At 36.3% G+C, this 16,925-nt stretch overlaps 3 protein-coding genes across 4 annotated transcripts; 1 reads left to right on the top strand and 2 right to left on the bottom strand.

Moving 5' to 3' along the window:
* Positions 1 to 1,137: 1,137 nt before the first annotated feature.
* On the bottom strand, positions 1,138 to 3,928 carry LOC125470130 (annexin Gh1-like). Its single transcript, XM_048568642.1, has 5 exons — positions 3,805 to 3,928; positions 2,951 to 3,096; positions 2,624 to 2,851; positions 2,270 to 2,482; positions 1,138 to 1,482 (listed from the first exon to the last, which is right to left on the bottom strand). Exons 1-5 carry the CDS (start codon positions 3,878 to 3,880, stop codon positions 1,189 to 1,191), a joined length of 957 nt encoding a protein of 318 aa, XP_048424599.1. The 5' UTR covers positions 3,881 to 3,928; the 3' UTR covers positions 1,138 to 1,188.
* Positions 3,929 to 4,761: 833 nt separating this feature from the next.
* On the bottom strand, positions 4,762 to 10,021 carry LOC125470165 (ATP-dependent Clp protease proteolytic subunit 6, chloroplastic-like). Of its 2 annotated transcripts, none has more exons than XM_048568761.1 (9): positions 9,856 to 10,021; positions 9,608 to 9,672; positions 9,348 to 9,417; positions 8,866 to 9,097; positions 8,675 to 8,740; positions 7,887 to 8,027; positions 6,158 to 6,211; positions 5,161 to 5,253; positions 4,762 to 4,950 (listed from the first exon to the last, which is right to left on the bottom strand). In XM_048568761.1, the coding sequence occupies exons 1-9, from the start codon at positions 9,954 to 9,956 to the stop codon at positions 4,903 to 4,905; spliced, it is 870 nt and encodes a 289-aa protein (XP_048424718.1). In that variant the 5' UTR covers positions 9,957 to 10,021; the 3' UTR covers positions 4,762 to 4,902. The 2 variants fall into 2 exon arrangements, with proteins under 2 accessions (XP_048424718.1, XP_048424719.1); XM_048568762.1 differs by having other exon boundaries at positions 8,866 to 9,067.
* Positions 10,022 to 10,075: 54 nt separating this feature from the next.
* LOC125470164 (angiogenic factor with G patch and FHA domains 1) lies at positions 10,076 to 15,770 on the top strand. The gene is made up of 10 exons (XM_048568760.1): positions 10,076 to 10,280; positions 10,362 to 10,590; positions 11,105 to 11,230; positions 11,372 to 11,524; positions 12,541 to 12,670; positions 12,830 to 12,871; positions 13,657 to 13,989; positions 14,071 to 14,113; positions 14,884 to 14,961; positions 15,557 to 15,770. Exons 1-10 carry the CDS (start codon positions 10,216 to 10,218, stop codon positions 15,621 to 15,623), a joined length of 1,266 nt encoding a protein of 421 aa, XP_048424717.1. The 5' UTR covers positions 10,076 to 10,215; the 3' UTR covers positions 15,624 to 15,770.
* Positions 15,771 to 16,925: the final 1,155 nt, after the last annotated feature.

The raw sequence follows: 16,925 nt of genomic DNA, 5'->3' as shown, positions 1-16,925 counted from the left end.
TACTCTAAAAAAACTCCCCTTATTTGAAATTTGCATATCCTTGTACATTTAATATTTTGTAGTAGCTAGTGTACTAATATTTTTTCATGAGGCTCTTATTTTGGGGTATGTACTTGAAATACAAATGTGTTTTCATGTTTTGAAGTATATTTATGTGACAATATGTGGGGTACGTAGATAATAATTTAGTATGAAGTTTTCATTTGATTACTGAAGTAAAATTTATTTTCTTTAACAGGTAATGAGTAAGGTCATATTACCCGTTAAGTTTAATAGGTCGAGTTCAGGTCAGATGATATTACCTGTTCATTTTAGCAACTTTGACACGACACAATCTGTTAAAATATCGGATATATCACCAAAACGACACAATCACTGGATCTATGAAGCACTCTTCTCTTAGACCTTATGGACTAAGTGAGAAAGAAAAGAGAGCGAGTTTTCTCTCTAGGACCCAAGTAGAGAGAAAATTAGAAGAAAACACAAACACCATCACCAACATTATAGCTGTTCCCTTCCCTTGAGTGTGTCCTAGCTTACACTCTTACTCATTCTCCACCCTCACCTTAGTTCTAGAGGTGAACTATGGCGTTTGATCCACGTTGAAAACGAAGTACGCAGGCAACCGAATCCATCGACGGGTTTGGTGCAATTGAAAATCTACAAAGGTGGTGATGGAGCATACAAACAAAGGAAGAAGACCCTCACTCAGGGTGAACAAAAGTGATGAAAATCAAGGTAGTGCTCCTAGAGGTATAATTATTTATTTTAAAAACAAGTACATCAACCCTAACATTAAAGATCTCGAAGGAAGGTTGTTTGCATGTTTAAGTTCGTAAAAAATTTGTTTTTCACCTTGGATGATGGAAATCGGTTTCCACAATTATTATTAGCTTCATTCAGAATAGAAAGAAGAAGAATATTAATAGAAAAGTAACAATGTTTGCGTTTTGAAAACTGATTCATGTGCATGTACGAACACAGACTACTACTACTCTGCAAAATTATTACACCATTTATTAATAAATAATAATTATAATTTATTTTTTAATCAATACTAGGTAAACTGCATTGATATATATATATATATATATATATATATATATATATATATATATTGCAATATGATCACGACAAGCAGAATTCAAGTATGCATGCAAGTTAAGCGGTCAATGGTTGGCATCTGTATCATGCATGATGATCAATCAAGGAAAGCAAGGTGGCCAAATAGTCACCAGAAGTATCACCCTTAATATCCTGAGCCAAAGAGACACCATTCTTGAGCTGGTACTGTTCCATTATCTTCTTCATGTCGACCTCTGCTCGAGTCACTATAACTCTCGTCAGAATCTCCTCCGTGGTTCCAAGGCCTTTCATTGACAGTCGCAGAGCCTTCTCAAAGTACTTTTCAGAACACGTCAAGCATTTTATGCTGGCTCGTAATAACCTAAGGTATTCATCCTTTGGGTTTTTCTTCAGGTCCTGCATGGATGCGTATATATGCAGCTAGCCCATATTAATATCTAATCGATCCTCTAATTTTAATCCAATGACTAATTAACAGTCAAATACTGCTAGTAATAACCAAACATGCATGCAATTAATTGATTAAGCATATACTCAATTATATCAGGGATTGCAAAGTCTGAAGATCGAAACCGTCTATTCGCCAGGTCCCAAGTATCCCACACAATGATTATCATACAAATGCCTAACCAAATTCATATAACAATAACCTATAACGAAGTAGAGAAGTATGTTTGCGTCACGGTAAATGACTTCTCTGGGTTACATGGGTAGTTTTTCTTAGGGAAAAGAATGATACATTTGATCAGTTTAAAGTTATTTGCACAAGATTGATCAATGAACAAGTATCTAGTCATAACAGTCTTGGTAGAATTTGATCTGATCATTGACCTGAGTTCGAAAACTCAGAATTTTAAGACTTTTCTGAGAATCATGGAGTCTAACATGAGTTCTTTGCTCCCATCACGATTCAAACACAGAAAAATGGTGTAGTAGAAAGGAAAAATATAGTGCTTATAGAAATAGCTAGGGTAATACATATGAAAAATCTTGCTAATTAAGGAGAATGTGAAAAACTAAAGTAGAACGATAAAGTGAATTATAAATTATCATCTAACTATTTCAGTTCGAAAAAGTTATAGCTTTTTATTCTCACTCATTCATTGAATAGTTGTGTCAAAACCGGTTTTAAATTTGCGGTGTCATAGATCCGCCATCAATATATGTACCCACACGTATGTACCTTGTTAATAGGATGGCCAAATTGGTCGTTATAGTGTTGGAGTGTTGCATTCAGTTGTGCCTTGCTCCTTGTAGTTAGAATTCTGATGATCTCCTCATGATTATAAGCCTTCTCAGAGATTTTCTCATGAAGTATGGTAGCCTCTGGGTTTACCAATGTCATATCTACCTCAGCTCCCTCGTACCTGTAAGCACTCACAAGAGGTACCAACAGCTGCCCACCAGGGAAAAACAGTAAAAATTAGTATAATTCTGCAATAACGCGCAGTATAATGTGTAGAATTATCGTCTTATGTTGTCAAACTGCTAGCAATCGTAGGTTGGTGTTACCTTTTACATGTAAGCACACAATTACCTTGCGGAAGTCTCCAGTTGTGTGAAAAGCAACATCTCCTTCGAGAGATCTCTTGTAGCGGGCATGGTAATCTTCTCTCACCTCGAAAAGACCTCGGGATGTTCTTGTACAAGCGATTTCCATTATTACATAATGACGATGGCCGGAGTTATCCTTCAAGATTAGCGCTTCATTAGCTAGCCATGCATCACGTTCAGCAGGATGCGGTGTCCACAGAAGCATTGCCCTCTGCATATATAGCCACACAACTACTTGATTAGAAAGTTAATGACTGATTAAGCCCATTAATTGAACGAGAGAAAGCATAGAGGGCTAGCAAGTCATCACCAGAAAGTCCCCAGAAAGTTCGTCTTCTAGAGCTTTGGATAACTCCACTCCATATTTCTCAGCATAAGTTTGTTGAATCAAACAACGTTGCTTACCATTCCTATGAGTCAATATGTTTATAATAGTATTCTCATCTGTTCCCCATCCTGCACCAGCATGGATATATATCAGAAAGTATTTCTTTTAAAATTAATAATGTACTGCACTTTTTGCCAGTTTTATTGACGAGCATATCGATCCACAATGTATTGAAGACGAGATGTGTATATATATATATATATATATATATATATATATATATATATATAGATATAGGAGTGCTCAAGCGCTAGACAATTGGTAACTTATTACAACGCTAACTACTCATGCTCGTTTGCTCAACTATGTTTTCATAAGTAGTTAAGAGATATAAATCGAAATTTTAAATTAGATGTTCACTAATCTCGATCTATAATTTAGTTTGATGATGCTCCCTATTTAATACAGAATGTCCTTTGCCAAGACTCAATTATGTAGTTAATTTGTATATTCATTGAAAGTTATCGTATTCCCAATCAACGCTGAAGTATAATTAACAGAAGAAAAAAATAAAATAAAAAGAGAAGTAAATTACTTGGATCTAAATAAAAGAAGAAATAACATAGATCAAAACAAAATCTAACTTTGGACGTATAATTAACATAGAAAATCGACAGAAAACAGATCCAACACAATTAACCACGGTATTTGTCGACGATCAATTTTTGTTGGAATGCTTTGGATCCTTCCATGTAGAACATGTTTGTAGGATCACATTCAAAGGCCAATGTGTGTGTGTGTGTGAGAGAGAGAGAGAGAGAGAGAGAGAGAGAGACCTTGCATAGATTTATGAAGCTTCTCACAGTCTTCAGCCTCCGAAGGGACCGGTTGCGGTACTACAAGCGTAGCCATTTTTGTTCTCGTAACGGAGAAGAAATTGTGTGTTTTGTTCAAACTTATTGCAAGGAATTTAAAATGCCTTGGCCCTGGTTGGGGTCTCTCTCTCTCTCTCTCTCTCTCTCTATATATATATATATATATATAGACACGTGCGCACACAGAGTTCTCTTAGCATTTTAGATGATACACAATTAGTTGGGTTGAGAGTATAAATCCCGCATCGAGAAAAAATGAATTTTGTATGCGCTTTTAATGAGTTTGGCTATTGACTATATTGCCAACTGGTTTTGAGTATGTGGAACCTCAACTTTCATATGTAAAGCTCCATCTCACTCAATTTGTGTTGTTCAACTCTTAGTTGAAAATTGGCCACGTGTGAGAAAGCGGGTTGAGAGTATAAATCCCCTATCACGAAAGGAAATGAAGTCTTGAAGCACGCAGGAGACGTCCATTATATTGCGATATTAAAGATATATCTTTAATTTCTTCAATTTTTCCTTTTATACAGTATATTTGCATGTTAAAAACCTTCTATGCGTTTGTACGAATGACTTGCCAAGTTTTTAAGCGAGCAGGAAACATCCATTATGTTGCGATATTAAGAGTATAAACCCTTATCGGGAAAAGAATGTACCTTGTATGTGCCTATAAGTAATTTGGGCCACTCTCCACATTACCAATTGATTTTATGATAAAACCTCAACTTTCTTAACGTTATTAACTGAATCGACATTTTACCAATTCGCAGGAATTCATAACGTTATTAACCGAATCGACATTTTACCAATTCGCAATTCCTGCCGTCTCTTTATACAGATTCTCTCTTATCTGTGAACAGAATATATACAAGGGGGGGAGTAGGAAATAGAGGGGTGATCTCCAAACATCTCAAGTGAAGTGAAGAAGAATTGGAACCAAATCAATTGGATAACCGATTACTGATCGTTTTGCAAATGCAGCAGCAGCAGCTCACATGAGCAATTTAACAAGAAGCATTGAAATTTTAACTCAAAACATATGGTACAAATTTGGAATCAATACTCGGTTTCCAACACGCCGTCGATAAGCCCAAATTCCATAGCCTGCAAATTAAAACACAATAAATAAAAGGGAGGTTAATAATAGTTGAAGCTCGATATAGGTAAGTAGTACAAGAGTATACTAGATGCGGGAAATTGAAAAGGTAATTTGGTTAAAAGACGCTTATGGTACTTCTGTAACTCTATACGGGTCATAAATTATGCACTCGATACACAGAACAAGAAATTTGAGAGACGAGTTAGCAACGTTACCTCTGAAACAGATAAGAAACGATCCCTCTCTGTGTACTGTTGTACTTTCTCTAGAGATTGTCCGGTAAATGCAACATACATTTTGTCGACTTTCTGCATCAAATTTATCATGAGTCACAACACAAGACCAAATTACAAGAATTACTATGGAGCAGACGGAAGTCTAAATTTCATGAATAAAACGAACAAATAGCTGTAATGGGTACATGTTGAGCACAGTATTGATAGAACCCTAAATCTCAATTTCCTGGAACTCGAAAAGCAATAATCACAGATGCATATTCTTTGAAACATTAAAAGGAGCTGTCCAGTGGATGAGGATACTGCCAATGCAGGGTATGAGTAGTACGTATTTTCTCAAAGGTTTGGAGAATGCTTTTGAGTTTTTGGAGCAGTAAGTGTTCTTAGAGACGCTCTTTATTGTACGTGCTTTTGCTGACAATAGATCCATGCATATTCAAAAAGGTGATCACGGATTTACTATCTACCATTAATGGCCCTTGATGACCAAGGTTTGTCTGTCAATAAATGAAGACTAAACTAATGGCACAGTGAATCTTCGAACAGGGCTGAACCTAAATTTAAGTTGTCCAAGTAGCACTGTGAAGCAACAGCTCTCAACACCCGCATGCAATTGTAATACTATAAAATATTAAAATTTTAGGAAATAGCACAACAAAACGAGATTTCCTTGGATCCTAAGGTTGGTATGTCAATAAATGAAGTTGCGACTTATGCAATTAAGTTATTTGCAACAACCCAGTCCCGAATAGGGTTGAATCTAATTCTAGTTTCCCTAGTAGCCCTGTGCAGCAGCAGGTCTCAGCACACACCTTCAATTTGCAAATGTATATAAGATTTCAACTTTGACTTGATTAGAAAAATTATATAACAGAATTGATTATTCTGCTCAGTTTGATTGAAATCAATTAGGCTGCAACATTAACATATATCCAGAAAGATTTTCAAGAATACAACTAAGGGAGAAGAGACTGACATGGCGAGTTTGAACTGCTTCATTCACTTGCCGCCTCACATCTTCCACGTGGCCCTACAATAAGATAATGCAAAAATCAATCCACGGATTTAAAACAAAACGGATCGTGTAGTAATTAGTATATATGAAATTATTTTAATTTACGGAAAATAATTCACAAATAATCTAAGAATTTGAAACTAACAGTGTTCATGTCTCATACTTTCAATTTGTTTCAAAATACATGGAAAAATCAACCATAAATACATGAACTAGCATATTACTATTAAAATTCATGCAGTTATGATTACAGAAGAAAATAGGGCAAGAAACAAAAACGGCTATAAAAACTAGATTAAGTCACAAATTGGATATGAGATTATTGACAAAAAATTCATGCAGTTATGAGACCTTTGCTGGTTCAAGAACGTAACATAATATAGAGGTATTTAAACAGATTGAATATAGAAACTAAAACAAGAAGTTATGTTCTCACGGTAGTATTCCTTCTTCACACTTGTATTTATTTTTTTGTTGGAGACCTTCACACTTTCAAAAATACATCTACGTTTTGAGGGTACAATTTGGTCAAACTCACAACACACCTTTAGTACTGAACCATCATACGTAACCAAACGCTTGGTAGAACCAATAATAAGAGGATACAGAATTCAGTGTTTCCATCATCATCTAAGGGCCTACTGAAGCCACCAAAATTTTTATCATCTCAAGCAAATGTAAGGATAAAAAAGAACATTTAAGAATTTTCAAAGGCATTAGTTTTAGGACTAAGAAATAACATGCTTCATGGTCAATAATATCAATCAGAATTGAACATAAGAAAAATGGAGACCTAGGCCACATTGCATACACGATTCTAAGGGATCTGTTAATATGAAAACATTTTACTTGAACTTCAATTTAACACAAATATATAATCGGTTTTTTTTTTTTTTCCTGATCAGTATAAAATGAAAAGAAATGTAATCAAGTTCCATTTTCTAGCATGTCCATACTAAAAATTAGTGAAACGGTGGAAATGCAATCTACAATCCTAGAATCCAACCTACCATAGCCATTCCAATTTCTATATTCTTAAATGCATGCATTTTGGAATGATGAAAATGTAAAAAAATGGTTTACAAGTAATCTAGAATCCTTGAATCCAACATACCAAAATGCCAGGTTAGAATAACCAAGTTCAAGTGACTAGAATGTCCTTGCTAAATTAGTGTTGCGATGCAAATGCAAGGATTGAAAAGAACATTTAGGCTGTATTTAGGTCAGAAATTTCCAAGTTCCAAGGGATTGAGAAGTTAGTAAGGAATGGACCATAAAATGTTAAATAGGAGGGATTAGAAAAAAGGTACACGAGCATTGCAAAGGCATATATGAGGGATTTTGTAAATGACAACTTCCAAGTTGGGATTTGCAAATCCCTCTAATGTAACTGCACTTTGAGATTTCTATATCATTATTCATTACCAAACTTTGAATTTTATAATCTTAATGACAATGCAGAATTAATTAACATATGGTACAAAAAGAAGTTAGGTCTTCTCCATAACCAAAACTGATAACAGCACAAGGTAGGAAAGACTTAAGTGTCAACTAGGATAATACACCATCAAAATACAATGCACTTTTCCTTCTTATTATATAGCCCATTAATTCACATCATCCTACCCTATTATAAGCATATTCTTATAACAAAATAGGCAAGCTATACCAAAAAAAAGTTGATTCATACCCCACATCCACTCTGTGGTTGGTGTATCATGATCCGTGCATTTGGCATTGCATAGCGCATTCCCTTTTCTCCCCCAGCAAGAAGAAGTGCTCCTTGGCTTGCCGCTACTCCAAAACATACCGTTCCTACCTTAGGTTTGATCTGATAATATAAAAAAATCATTTAATGCAAACAGAACTTAATTCATAAATAAAACAATTTCTTCTTTGGTGCACTCTATGGTTATAATTTTCTCCATGGTTTCGAAACCACAGAAGATTCAGAACTTTTAATTATGAATTATTGGACTGAACTACCATTATATTATGGTAGTATCATCATTAAATGTGATGAAAATATAATGGTAGCTCGATCCAATACCAGATTAAATGTCCCAATATGCTAGGTTATCAATACAATACAGAAGAACATAACCAGTCTGATTGCAGCAACATCATTTTGTAACCAAGTGAGGAAATATTCAACATCCATGAACAATGAATTTATATTATATGGACTTGGGTGTTTTAAATTTCTTGATATTCAAAATCCATTAACTGTGGCTATTAACTTGCTCATTGCATAAGTCCTAGAAAGTCCTGGAAGATGTTTTTGCAATTTAGGAGGGGTTTGATTCCCTCTTGCATTTCTGTTATTTTGTTTACTATTGTACTTGAACACTCCTTTTCCTATGTTGTTTTATTGTCTCTGTTGCAATAAAATTGTTTTTTTTTTAATCCACAGGCAAAGAAATGTGATAAAATTGGAACAAAAAAACCCCGAAAGATAACGAAGCTTCATGACATTACCCAAGACATGCAGTCATAAATTGCCAAAACAGAGTATGTACTCCCACCAGGGCAGTTCAAATACACCTGAAATGATACAGGACAAAGTCAGAATCTCTGAAAGAAACCGACTTTGACATATTAAAACTTTAGCTATGGTGAATCAATTGAATGAGGGGTGTAGAAGAGGAGTGGAGAAAGTGTAAGCTCACCAGTATATCTGAATTCTCATCAATAGTAGCCAAAGTCACAAGCTGGGATATGACTCGTTGAGCCACCGCTGAAGTGACTGGCTGCCCAATGAAGATTATACGGTTCCTGAATAATACAGACGAGAGATCTAATGGTCCACCTGGGGTCATCACAGCTGGGAGTATGGGTGGATTCCCTTTTTTGGCTTCTATTGCACCATAACTAAAAAAATTCATAGACTTAAAATCCCATCTAAACATAATAAAAAACATCATGCAACATATTAGGGGAGTAGAATTCAACAGCCTTAAGTAGGACAGAGATTGACAGGATTATTTTCGGACTGAAATGGGGTTTGTGAAAATCATTTTCCAAGATAAAATTACCGGGTCACAAAAACAATATCATGTGAAAAACAATACAAATATAGTCCGAAAACATGCTTGAAATAGAATCGAAAACAAATTCTATCAGTTATGCAAAAGGGCAGAGAGTTATAGACCTTGTACTAGTATCACCAAAATCGTTGCCGTCAAGCTTTAGAGGTGACCCACAAGTTCTGCTAGATAACCCTGGACAGAGCAATACGTTTAGAATTTAAACTAGTCTGCAAAACTGAATATAAACTCTAAATAAATAGCCAAATACATGAACATAGTCATAAATTATTCAAAAAAATGACCGAAATTACGGATTACGCTCAAGCATTGAACTGAATTTTGAACCATTGGGTACTCTCACTCTATGGAATTTAATTTTTACCAGTTGCTAAAGAATCGCCATACGGACTGTGCAAGGCAGAGACTGTGGACTTGGGCGTTGAGTTTCTGCACCACCACCACAAAACATGAACAACCAATAAACAAATATTACTATACAACAACGAAAATTAAAATTGAAGATTAAACTGCGTCCTGAGGTCAAACCCTCCCCTCCTTCTAGTTATTAGCGTAAATTAATATAGAATATCGCTCGCGTTAAAAAAATATTGAAAAACTGGCCGCTCGTACCTGCGACTGAGAGGCAATAAAGGAAGAGATGATGAGTTACTACTCCGGCGAGAAGCCAATGAAAAGCTCAGAGGGGCTGAGAAACCAGCTAACGCTCCCATTTCGACTCACTCAGAGAGAGAGAGAGCGAGAGAGAGAGTAGAGGACTTTAGAGGAGAACATCTGTGGGCTGCAAGGCTCGGCCCATTGAAAATGGAGCGGTATTAATCCAGTCGACCAGCCCAGAGTCCGGGTAGGGAAAACCCGACCCGAGTCAGTACCCTACCCCACTCCTCGTCTCCCTATCTCTCTGGGTACCCAGGTACCCGTAATTTGGCTCGTACGATCGATTGGCCTGGCAGGATTCGGTTTCAAATTTCAATGGAAGGCAATCGGAATTTGAAACGTCCCTTCTTCGAAGACGACAGCTCCGGCAAACCTCCGGCGTAAGCGTAGGCGTAGGGATTATTTATTTATTTGGTTGCGGGTGTTGTTGTTTCTGAGTGAGGTTGGAAATGTGCGTGCAGGCAAAAGAGGGTTCGGTTCCCCAAGGGGAAGAAGGCGAGGCCGGAAGATGAAGCGGCACTCAAATCCATACCCGCGGAGGCCATTGGGCCGACTCCGGCGGCGGCGACGGACCCTCGGGCCGCCGCCAAAGAGCGTGCCAAGCGCCGCAGCCAAATCACAACTGAGCTCTTCACTGAAGACGCTGCAGGCGTTCTCAGCGATGTCTCTGCTGCCGAAGTTACTTACAAGGTCCATTCTTCCGTCCACTCCTTTCGATTCTTTCATATTTGCTGCCTTCTTTCAGCTTTCTGTGCATATTTACACACACACACACACACACACACACACACACCACACCACACTCTACACAAATTCGCATATCTTTGTTACTCACCTTTTGCTTCGGGTTTTCGAGTTTTAATATGTATCAACTACATTTGGTTGCATCCCAAATGAGTTTCGAATTTTCATTTGTGTTGTGGCTACTCCAGCTAACATTTTTGCTTGATGTAGCAACTATTCAGTGTCGTGGCTTAAGATGCGAATCACGCAATTTAACTGATTGTGGAAACTTTATATGTTGTTGCTTCTCAATAGAGGCAGTGCCATGCATGTTCTTGGTTAAATTAATAGAGTACATCTGTAATTTGGAATGGTTCTTTTCTTAATTGGCAGCACTTTTGTTATTTGAGATGATTGCCGGATACTTCTGTTAATTGAATCAATGGAAACGATAGCCATTGATTAGGGTATCTTTTGGCAGGATTACGAGGACTTTGTTGAGGATGGGATTCGAATAGAACCTTTCAACTTGAACAAGGAGAGGGAAGAAGGTTATTTTGATGCAAATGGAAATTTTGTTGAATATGCCAATAAAAATGAAGTCAAGGTAAACATGTTTATCATTTTTGGCAAAAAGCTATTGTCCTGGATCGATGACATGAAATAGGTTTTGCACTGTGGGTTGCTGACTTTTAGTCTGAAGGACAGACTTAGTTATTTTTTCAGTTTCTATATCTTAATGTTGTAGGATGCATGGCTTGATAGTGTTGAAGTTGTTACAAAATATGCCGGAAAAGACATTGTAGTAACAAAAGACTATGATGATGTCCAAGATTTATCTTCTGATGACATTGGGAAGATAAAAAGACGTATTGCTGATGTGCTTGAACCAGGAGAAACGGTAAACTCTCGTTCATCTTACTAGTTCTTCTTTGAATTAAGCTTTTTATTTAAAATTTTAAGTTTGTGTTTCACTAAATCTAACATTGCCTGTGTTATTTGAGAATTGATGATTTATGTGCTATTTTATGAGTTATTTTGTTCTAATTTCTGATTTAGCTTTGGAATTGATTAACCTGACAAAGGTGAAATTTCCGAATCACTAAATTGATGTAGCTTGAGCATATGCGTATCTTCACACCATATCCTGGCGTTTAAACACATCCATTTGGTGTATGAAATATGATGCACTATGACAAGTACAATTTTCTTTTGGTTGAGTACTTGCTCTAGTTGTTCACTAATCGTTTCGTTGCATTAAGCTGATGCATACTTGGTCGTAGAAAATTGAAGACCAATGATGGAAAACTTGATGGATTTACAAAGTTTATTTTTGAATTATTTAGGATTTGTGTTGGGTAGTTCTGGTTTAATGCAGTTGTTTTATGAGAAGGTTCAATTTTAGGGCTTTTTGATAGAGTAGCTATAGCTTAGTTTGAAAACAAGTATCCTCAGTGAAGGCCCAGGCCTAAGTTCATTGGGCCAACTCCAAAGCTAAGAACATTTTATATGGTTGATCCTATGATTTTAACATTAATTACAAAAAATATAATTTTTATCAGTAGCTACAAATTAATAAATCTAAATCAAATAGCTATGAACTAAATTTACTATTTACTATTTACTAATCTGGTGCTCAGTTATATATATTGTACACATTGTAAAGCGTGAAAAGTTGATCCTGAAATGTAGGGGCCTTATACTCGGTAATATCAAGTTCTAGGAAATGGTACTTTTACGGCACACATGCAGAAGTGGAGATGTGAATATGTAGGGGTGCTTGTTTGAAATGCATAAAAGACTGTTATAAATAATTCACATTGGTTTTGGCGACTTCATTTGCACTAAAATGACAGTTATTGGTTTGATTCCCCAGCACTGGAAACATCATTAAAGTAAAAATTTCCATTACAACAGGTTCTACACGCTTTGAGAAGATTGAAGGGAACACCTAAAAACAAGAAGGAGAAGATGTCAGCTGAAACGAAGATAGTATTTGACCAGTTAACTGAAGATGCCATGAACCTGATGGATAACGCTGAATCCAGTTAAGTTCATTTTGCTTCTGGGTTTAGATAAAAATTGCATAAGTATTAGACAATCTGTCATGCGTGGTTGTTCACTCCTCAAATTTAGTCATTAAACCTTTAGTAAGGAACCAGTGTCTTCTTTGGCAAGTGCTTATTGTTAAAGTTTTGTTTTGCAGATGTTTATCATGAGAAGAAGGAGATTTTTGAGCGTGAGGCAGGTCTGTAAATGGTTCACCTTTAACTTTTCTGAAGTTAGTTATGAATTTTCTTGTTCTATCCAAACTTTTAATCTTGGATTCATGTTCCATTTTTCCAATCTTAATTCGATTATGAGGAGAGGTTGTAGTTGCAGTCTTTCTGCTGTGACTTTGGTTGGGTGTTTGCATGCATTAACATAGCCATGAATCCTTGTCTGCTTCTTTGTCTAATTTTAGCGCATGCTAGTGCACATTCCATGTTATGGTGATTTGTCACCTAGGTCATGCATACATATTTCCTTGGATTGGATTTTCCTGGTGTTTTAGATTATTCATTGACCTTAAACCAGTAAACCCTGAATTCATTGTTTAATTCTATTTTACATTAGTTCTATTTGCCAAAAAAAAATTACAAATGTAAAAATTTAAAAAGTAATAATAAAAGAAAAGAAAGGGGGTCGCCGCATCACAAGGAACAATCTTGAGGAATAGCCATTCTAGAACAATCATTTGGGTAGGTTCATTCTTTAACTGCTGCTCTTCTCCTTTTTTGTTCATTTTTTTTTATATAAGAATTAAGCTTTTGTTAATTAAAGAAACATTACAACTCAAGGGCCAAGTTGTCCACTGGACAAAATTGACTGCACAGCTGCAACCGCAAAGTGATAAAATCATGCTGCAACTGCAAAGTGATAAAATCATGAAACAGTCACACATTATGTGAATGAATCTAAAATAAGCAGCAATCGATTAGAGCCTAGCTATGCTGCTTATTCGTAATTGTAATTTCCAACTCTCTTTTTCAGAAGGATATGAGAGTTTAGCACGGGCAAGAAGGGAACCCACATCTATTAGTGCATATCAAGAGAGATCTGTTCTCGGCATGGAGTGGGAGTCCTCTGATGTAACAAATCCTGGAGCACCCTCTTCAATACTGCCGGAAACTTCTGTGGCTACATCCAGTTCTGATGCAACCACTGTAGAAATCTCAAGTAATGGTGATGATGCATTTGATATGTTTGCAGAAGATGATGAACGTGCAATTGCTAAACCTTCTGAAGGAAGTAATGTGATTTCTGGCCCTAATTCTTATTGCGTCAGCTCACCGTCATTGAACAACCTAAACAATTATTCAGAGAGTAAGCTTTGTAATGTTGATTTTGGAAAATTGACATATTGGCATAGCAACTGCTTAATAATTTTATTTTACATTTTTCCAGATGGAGTTTTACAAAATGATTATGTGTTTGATGAGTCTTCTGGGTACTCTCTCTCTCTCTCTCTCTCTCTCTCTCCCCCTCCCAAATATTACGTGTTCTGCCTTCTGTGTGTATATGTAATACCCTACTTCTTGATAATGACTTGTCACATAATAGATATACAGTAGTCATCTATTCTAAGTAGACCTTGTGGAGAAGTGCTCTCTGTGAGGGATGGATTGGGACTAATTGAAATGGTTTGCTAGATGGCATTTATTCTTTTGTATATAGGGAATTGTTCTCTTGTTGGAGAGTTTGGAAACATGAATAAACAATAAGTCAATATATATGGGGAGGACTTCAAGTACGGAATTTTGCAGTGCGGTCTAGCAAAATTTACAAAGACGGATCCTTTGACTTCCACCATATATGATTTAATTAGTGATAGTAGCATAACTATTGCGTACATAAGTCCGTGTTCTAGTAATCCTTTGGTTACTATATATTATTTGTAGTTCACTTGTGTATTTAAGAGTTCTTATTCTATTTTCTTAATTTCAAATTTTACTTTTTATATAATGATGCTATTATTTGTGTTTATGAAATTGAAAACATAATGTTCTGATTACAATTGGCCCACTGGTCCCACTAGTGATCCTTTGCTCAGTTGGTTTTCCGTGATGCTAAATAGTTAAGTTTTTTTTTTTTTTTTATCAGTAAGACTGCAAATAGCTATCTGAACTGGGAGTCTTATATGAACAGTATCTTTTTGAAATAATTTTTTTTTTTTTCTGTGGGTATTTTGAATAACCTGAGTTCGTTTAATATTTTTAGGTACTATTATAGCAGCAGTTTGGGATATTATTATGACCCATCTACAGGACTCTATTGCTCTGCTTCATCAGGGCTATGGTAAATAAAATTTGTCCTTGTGTTTAGAATTTTTTTGTTTATATTGCTCTCTGTTCTTTGCGCAATGTTCTTTTTTGGTGGATAACTCGTTGTACTGGTTGCTACTTTTACTTGGATGTGTCCCGGTTCGTTCTCATATCTTTAGATAGTCTGTACATTAAGTGTCAAAAGTTTCTCACTTATGTCCCTTAAATTCTTAAACCGCCCAATTAGTGTTTGAGACTTGCCCAATCCACTCCAATCTTAGACACCAAACGAGCCATCAGTGTCTGAGATTTGATGTAAATTCCATTTGAATATATCATTATATGTCGTTGGTTGTATTGGTCAGACCATGGCTTAACAATTACAAGTTATAGCAACACAAGAGATGACATAGCAACCGGCGACTTTCTGGATTTAGTGATAATGTTGGGAATAATAGTAAAAGATGGCTCTGATTTTAATCTGATTTAATGAAAGTTTGTCTTGACCAAGCACAATCTTATGAATGATTGGAATAGAAGTGAGAGGAGGTCAATGGGTTAGTTAGCTTGGTTCATGTAATTGCCATTGATGTGTCTTGCAACCTGATACGTGTTTCTGTCCAATATAGGTACTCATTCAATGAGGAAAGTGGCGTATATGATGAGATTCACCAGACTACAACCACTGTGAGTTGAAAAGGAAAGTTTTGCTACTTCGTCGACTCTGTACAGACTATAGAGGAGAAGTTTTAGGGTTAGATAACTTTATTCTAGTATAACGATTATCCGGTCTGTTGTGGTTATGAAATATAATGGTTGCAAATGTGCCCTGTTATTTTTGAATTTTTTGTTTTAGATTACAATCTGCATGCACCCTCCGAATGCTGCAATTCAACTTTGCGGGTCTATTTTTACACTAGTAAGATGTGGAGGGTTGGTCCACGACCCCTGATGCATTGTGGAATCTGTGACTGGACAGTCCCACTGAGACCTCTTGCTTGAAAGGTAAAATGGCAAAGGGACCTTTTATTTGGGGGAGGTTTAGATCTGTCAATTTCAAACGGGGGAATATTGTGTTGGGAAGATACCCGTTTCTGCCTAGGACTTACTCGGCACGGATACGCTCACGATGGCACCTTGTGAAGTGTAAGTTTTTGTGCACGTATCTTTTCTTTATTGGCACATATCCAGTAACGGTGTATTTGTGTCATGTAAGTTGTTCTAATCTCTCACAACCTCACCAAGCAAGCCTCGTAATTATAAATGACTTTGAAGAATAGTTGCCTTGCTTGCCCATAAATTGGCTTGGCTTTCCCAAAATTGTTTTTGTTGAGACAGAATCCTACATCGATAAGGGGAAAGAACGTGCATGATACCCTGATCATCCCCCCACACCCCCAAATTGGATTCTCTCCTCCACCCCACCTTAACCCCGCAAAGCCACTTTTTCAGGCCATGCGTTGGACTTGGGTGAGTGATTTTCATGTCACGAGATTGAAAGCAAATTATAAAACAAAAGAAATGTTGGATAGAGGAGATTATCGAAATACATTGTGAATCTTTTTAGGTTAGCTACCTCTATAAATTAGGGCTTTGCATCTAATCTACTTAATGATTTTTATATTTGTTTGTCACTCTAGATCAAGGGAATATTTTAGCAGCCACTCATTACTACAATATGCTAATATTATTCTTTACTTGTAAGTGAGAGGCCTTAAGTTCGAATCTCGTGAATGACGAATTCGATACTAATTAAGCTTAGTCGAACTCTCTTCTTCCTTTAGTGTAAAATATATCGTTATGGAATATTTAAGCCCATGTCTCGCTATGACACCATAGTTCACAAGTTTACAAGAAGATAAGGGGCAGTGTTATTCATACATCTATTTTTACTTCTCATATATTTTTATTAATTTTTTTCCATTAATCTTCTTCATTGTACACAATCTGACGACTGAAAATTAAGAAGGTGGGTAAGAAGCAAAAATAGGTGGTGCT

This window comes from the organism of the source record quoted next, unplaced genomic scaffold, assembly GCF_019419815.1.
Source record: "Pyrus x bretschneideri cultivar Hongxiangsu unplaced genomic scaffold, Pyrus_bretschneideri_v1 Contig49, whole genome shotgun sequence".
In the NCBI taxonomy this organism is placed as follows: domain Eukaryota; kingdom Viridiplantae; phylum Streptophyta; class Magnoliopsida; order Rosales; family Rosaceae; genus Pyrus; species Pyrus x bretschneideri.
This window is presented reverse-complemented; position numbering and strand designations above follow the sequence as displayed.

Coding starts and splice junctions, on each gene's coding strand:
- LOC125470130 (XM_048568642.1), bottom strand. CDS start 3,880: ATGGCTACGCTTGTAGTACCGCAACCGGTCCCTTCGGAGGCTGAAGAC. Junction 2,852..2,950: donor AACTTTCTGGGGACTTTCTG/GTGATGACTTGC, acceptor CTATATATGCAG/AGGGCAATGCTTCTGTGGAC. Junction 2,483..2,623: donor CAACTGGAGACTTCCGCAAG/GTAATTGTGTGC, acceptor CCTGGTGGGCAG/CTGTTGGTACCTCTTGTGAG.
- LOC125470165 (XM_048568761.1), bottom strand. CDS start 9,956: ATGGGAGCGTTAGCTGGTTTCTCAGCCCCTCTGAGCTTTTCATTGGCT. Junction 9,673..9,855: donor TTATTGCCTCTCAGTCGCAG/GTACGAGCGGCC, acceptor GTGGTGGTGCAG/AAACTCAACGCCCAAGTCCA. Junction 8,028..8,674: donor TTTATGACTGCATGTCTTGG/GTAATGTCATGA, acceptor TTATATTATCAG/ATCAAACCTAAGGTAGGAAC.
- LOC125470164 (XM_048568760.1), top strand. CDS start 10,216: ATGGAAGGCAATCGGAATTTGAAACGTCCCTTCTTCGAAGACGACAGC. Junction 12,671..12,829: donor GATGGATAACGCTGAATCCA/GTTAAGTTCATT, acceptor TTTGTTTTGCAG/ATGTTTATCATGAGAAGAAG. Junction 14,962..15,556: donor TCTGCTTCATCAGGGCTATG/GTAAATAAAATT, acceptor TGTCCAATATAG/GTACTCATTCAATGAGGAAA.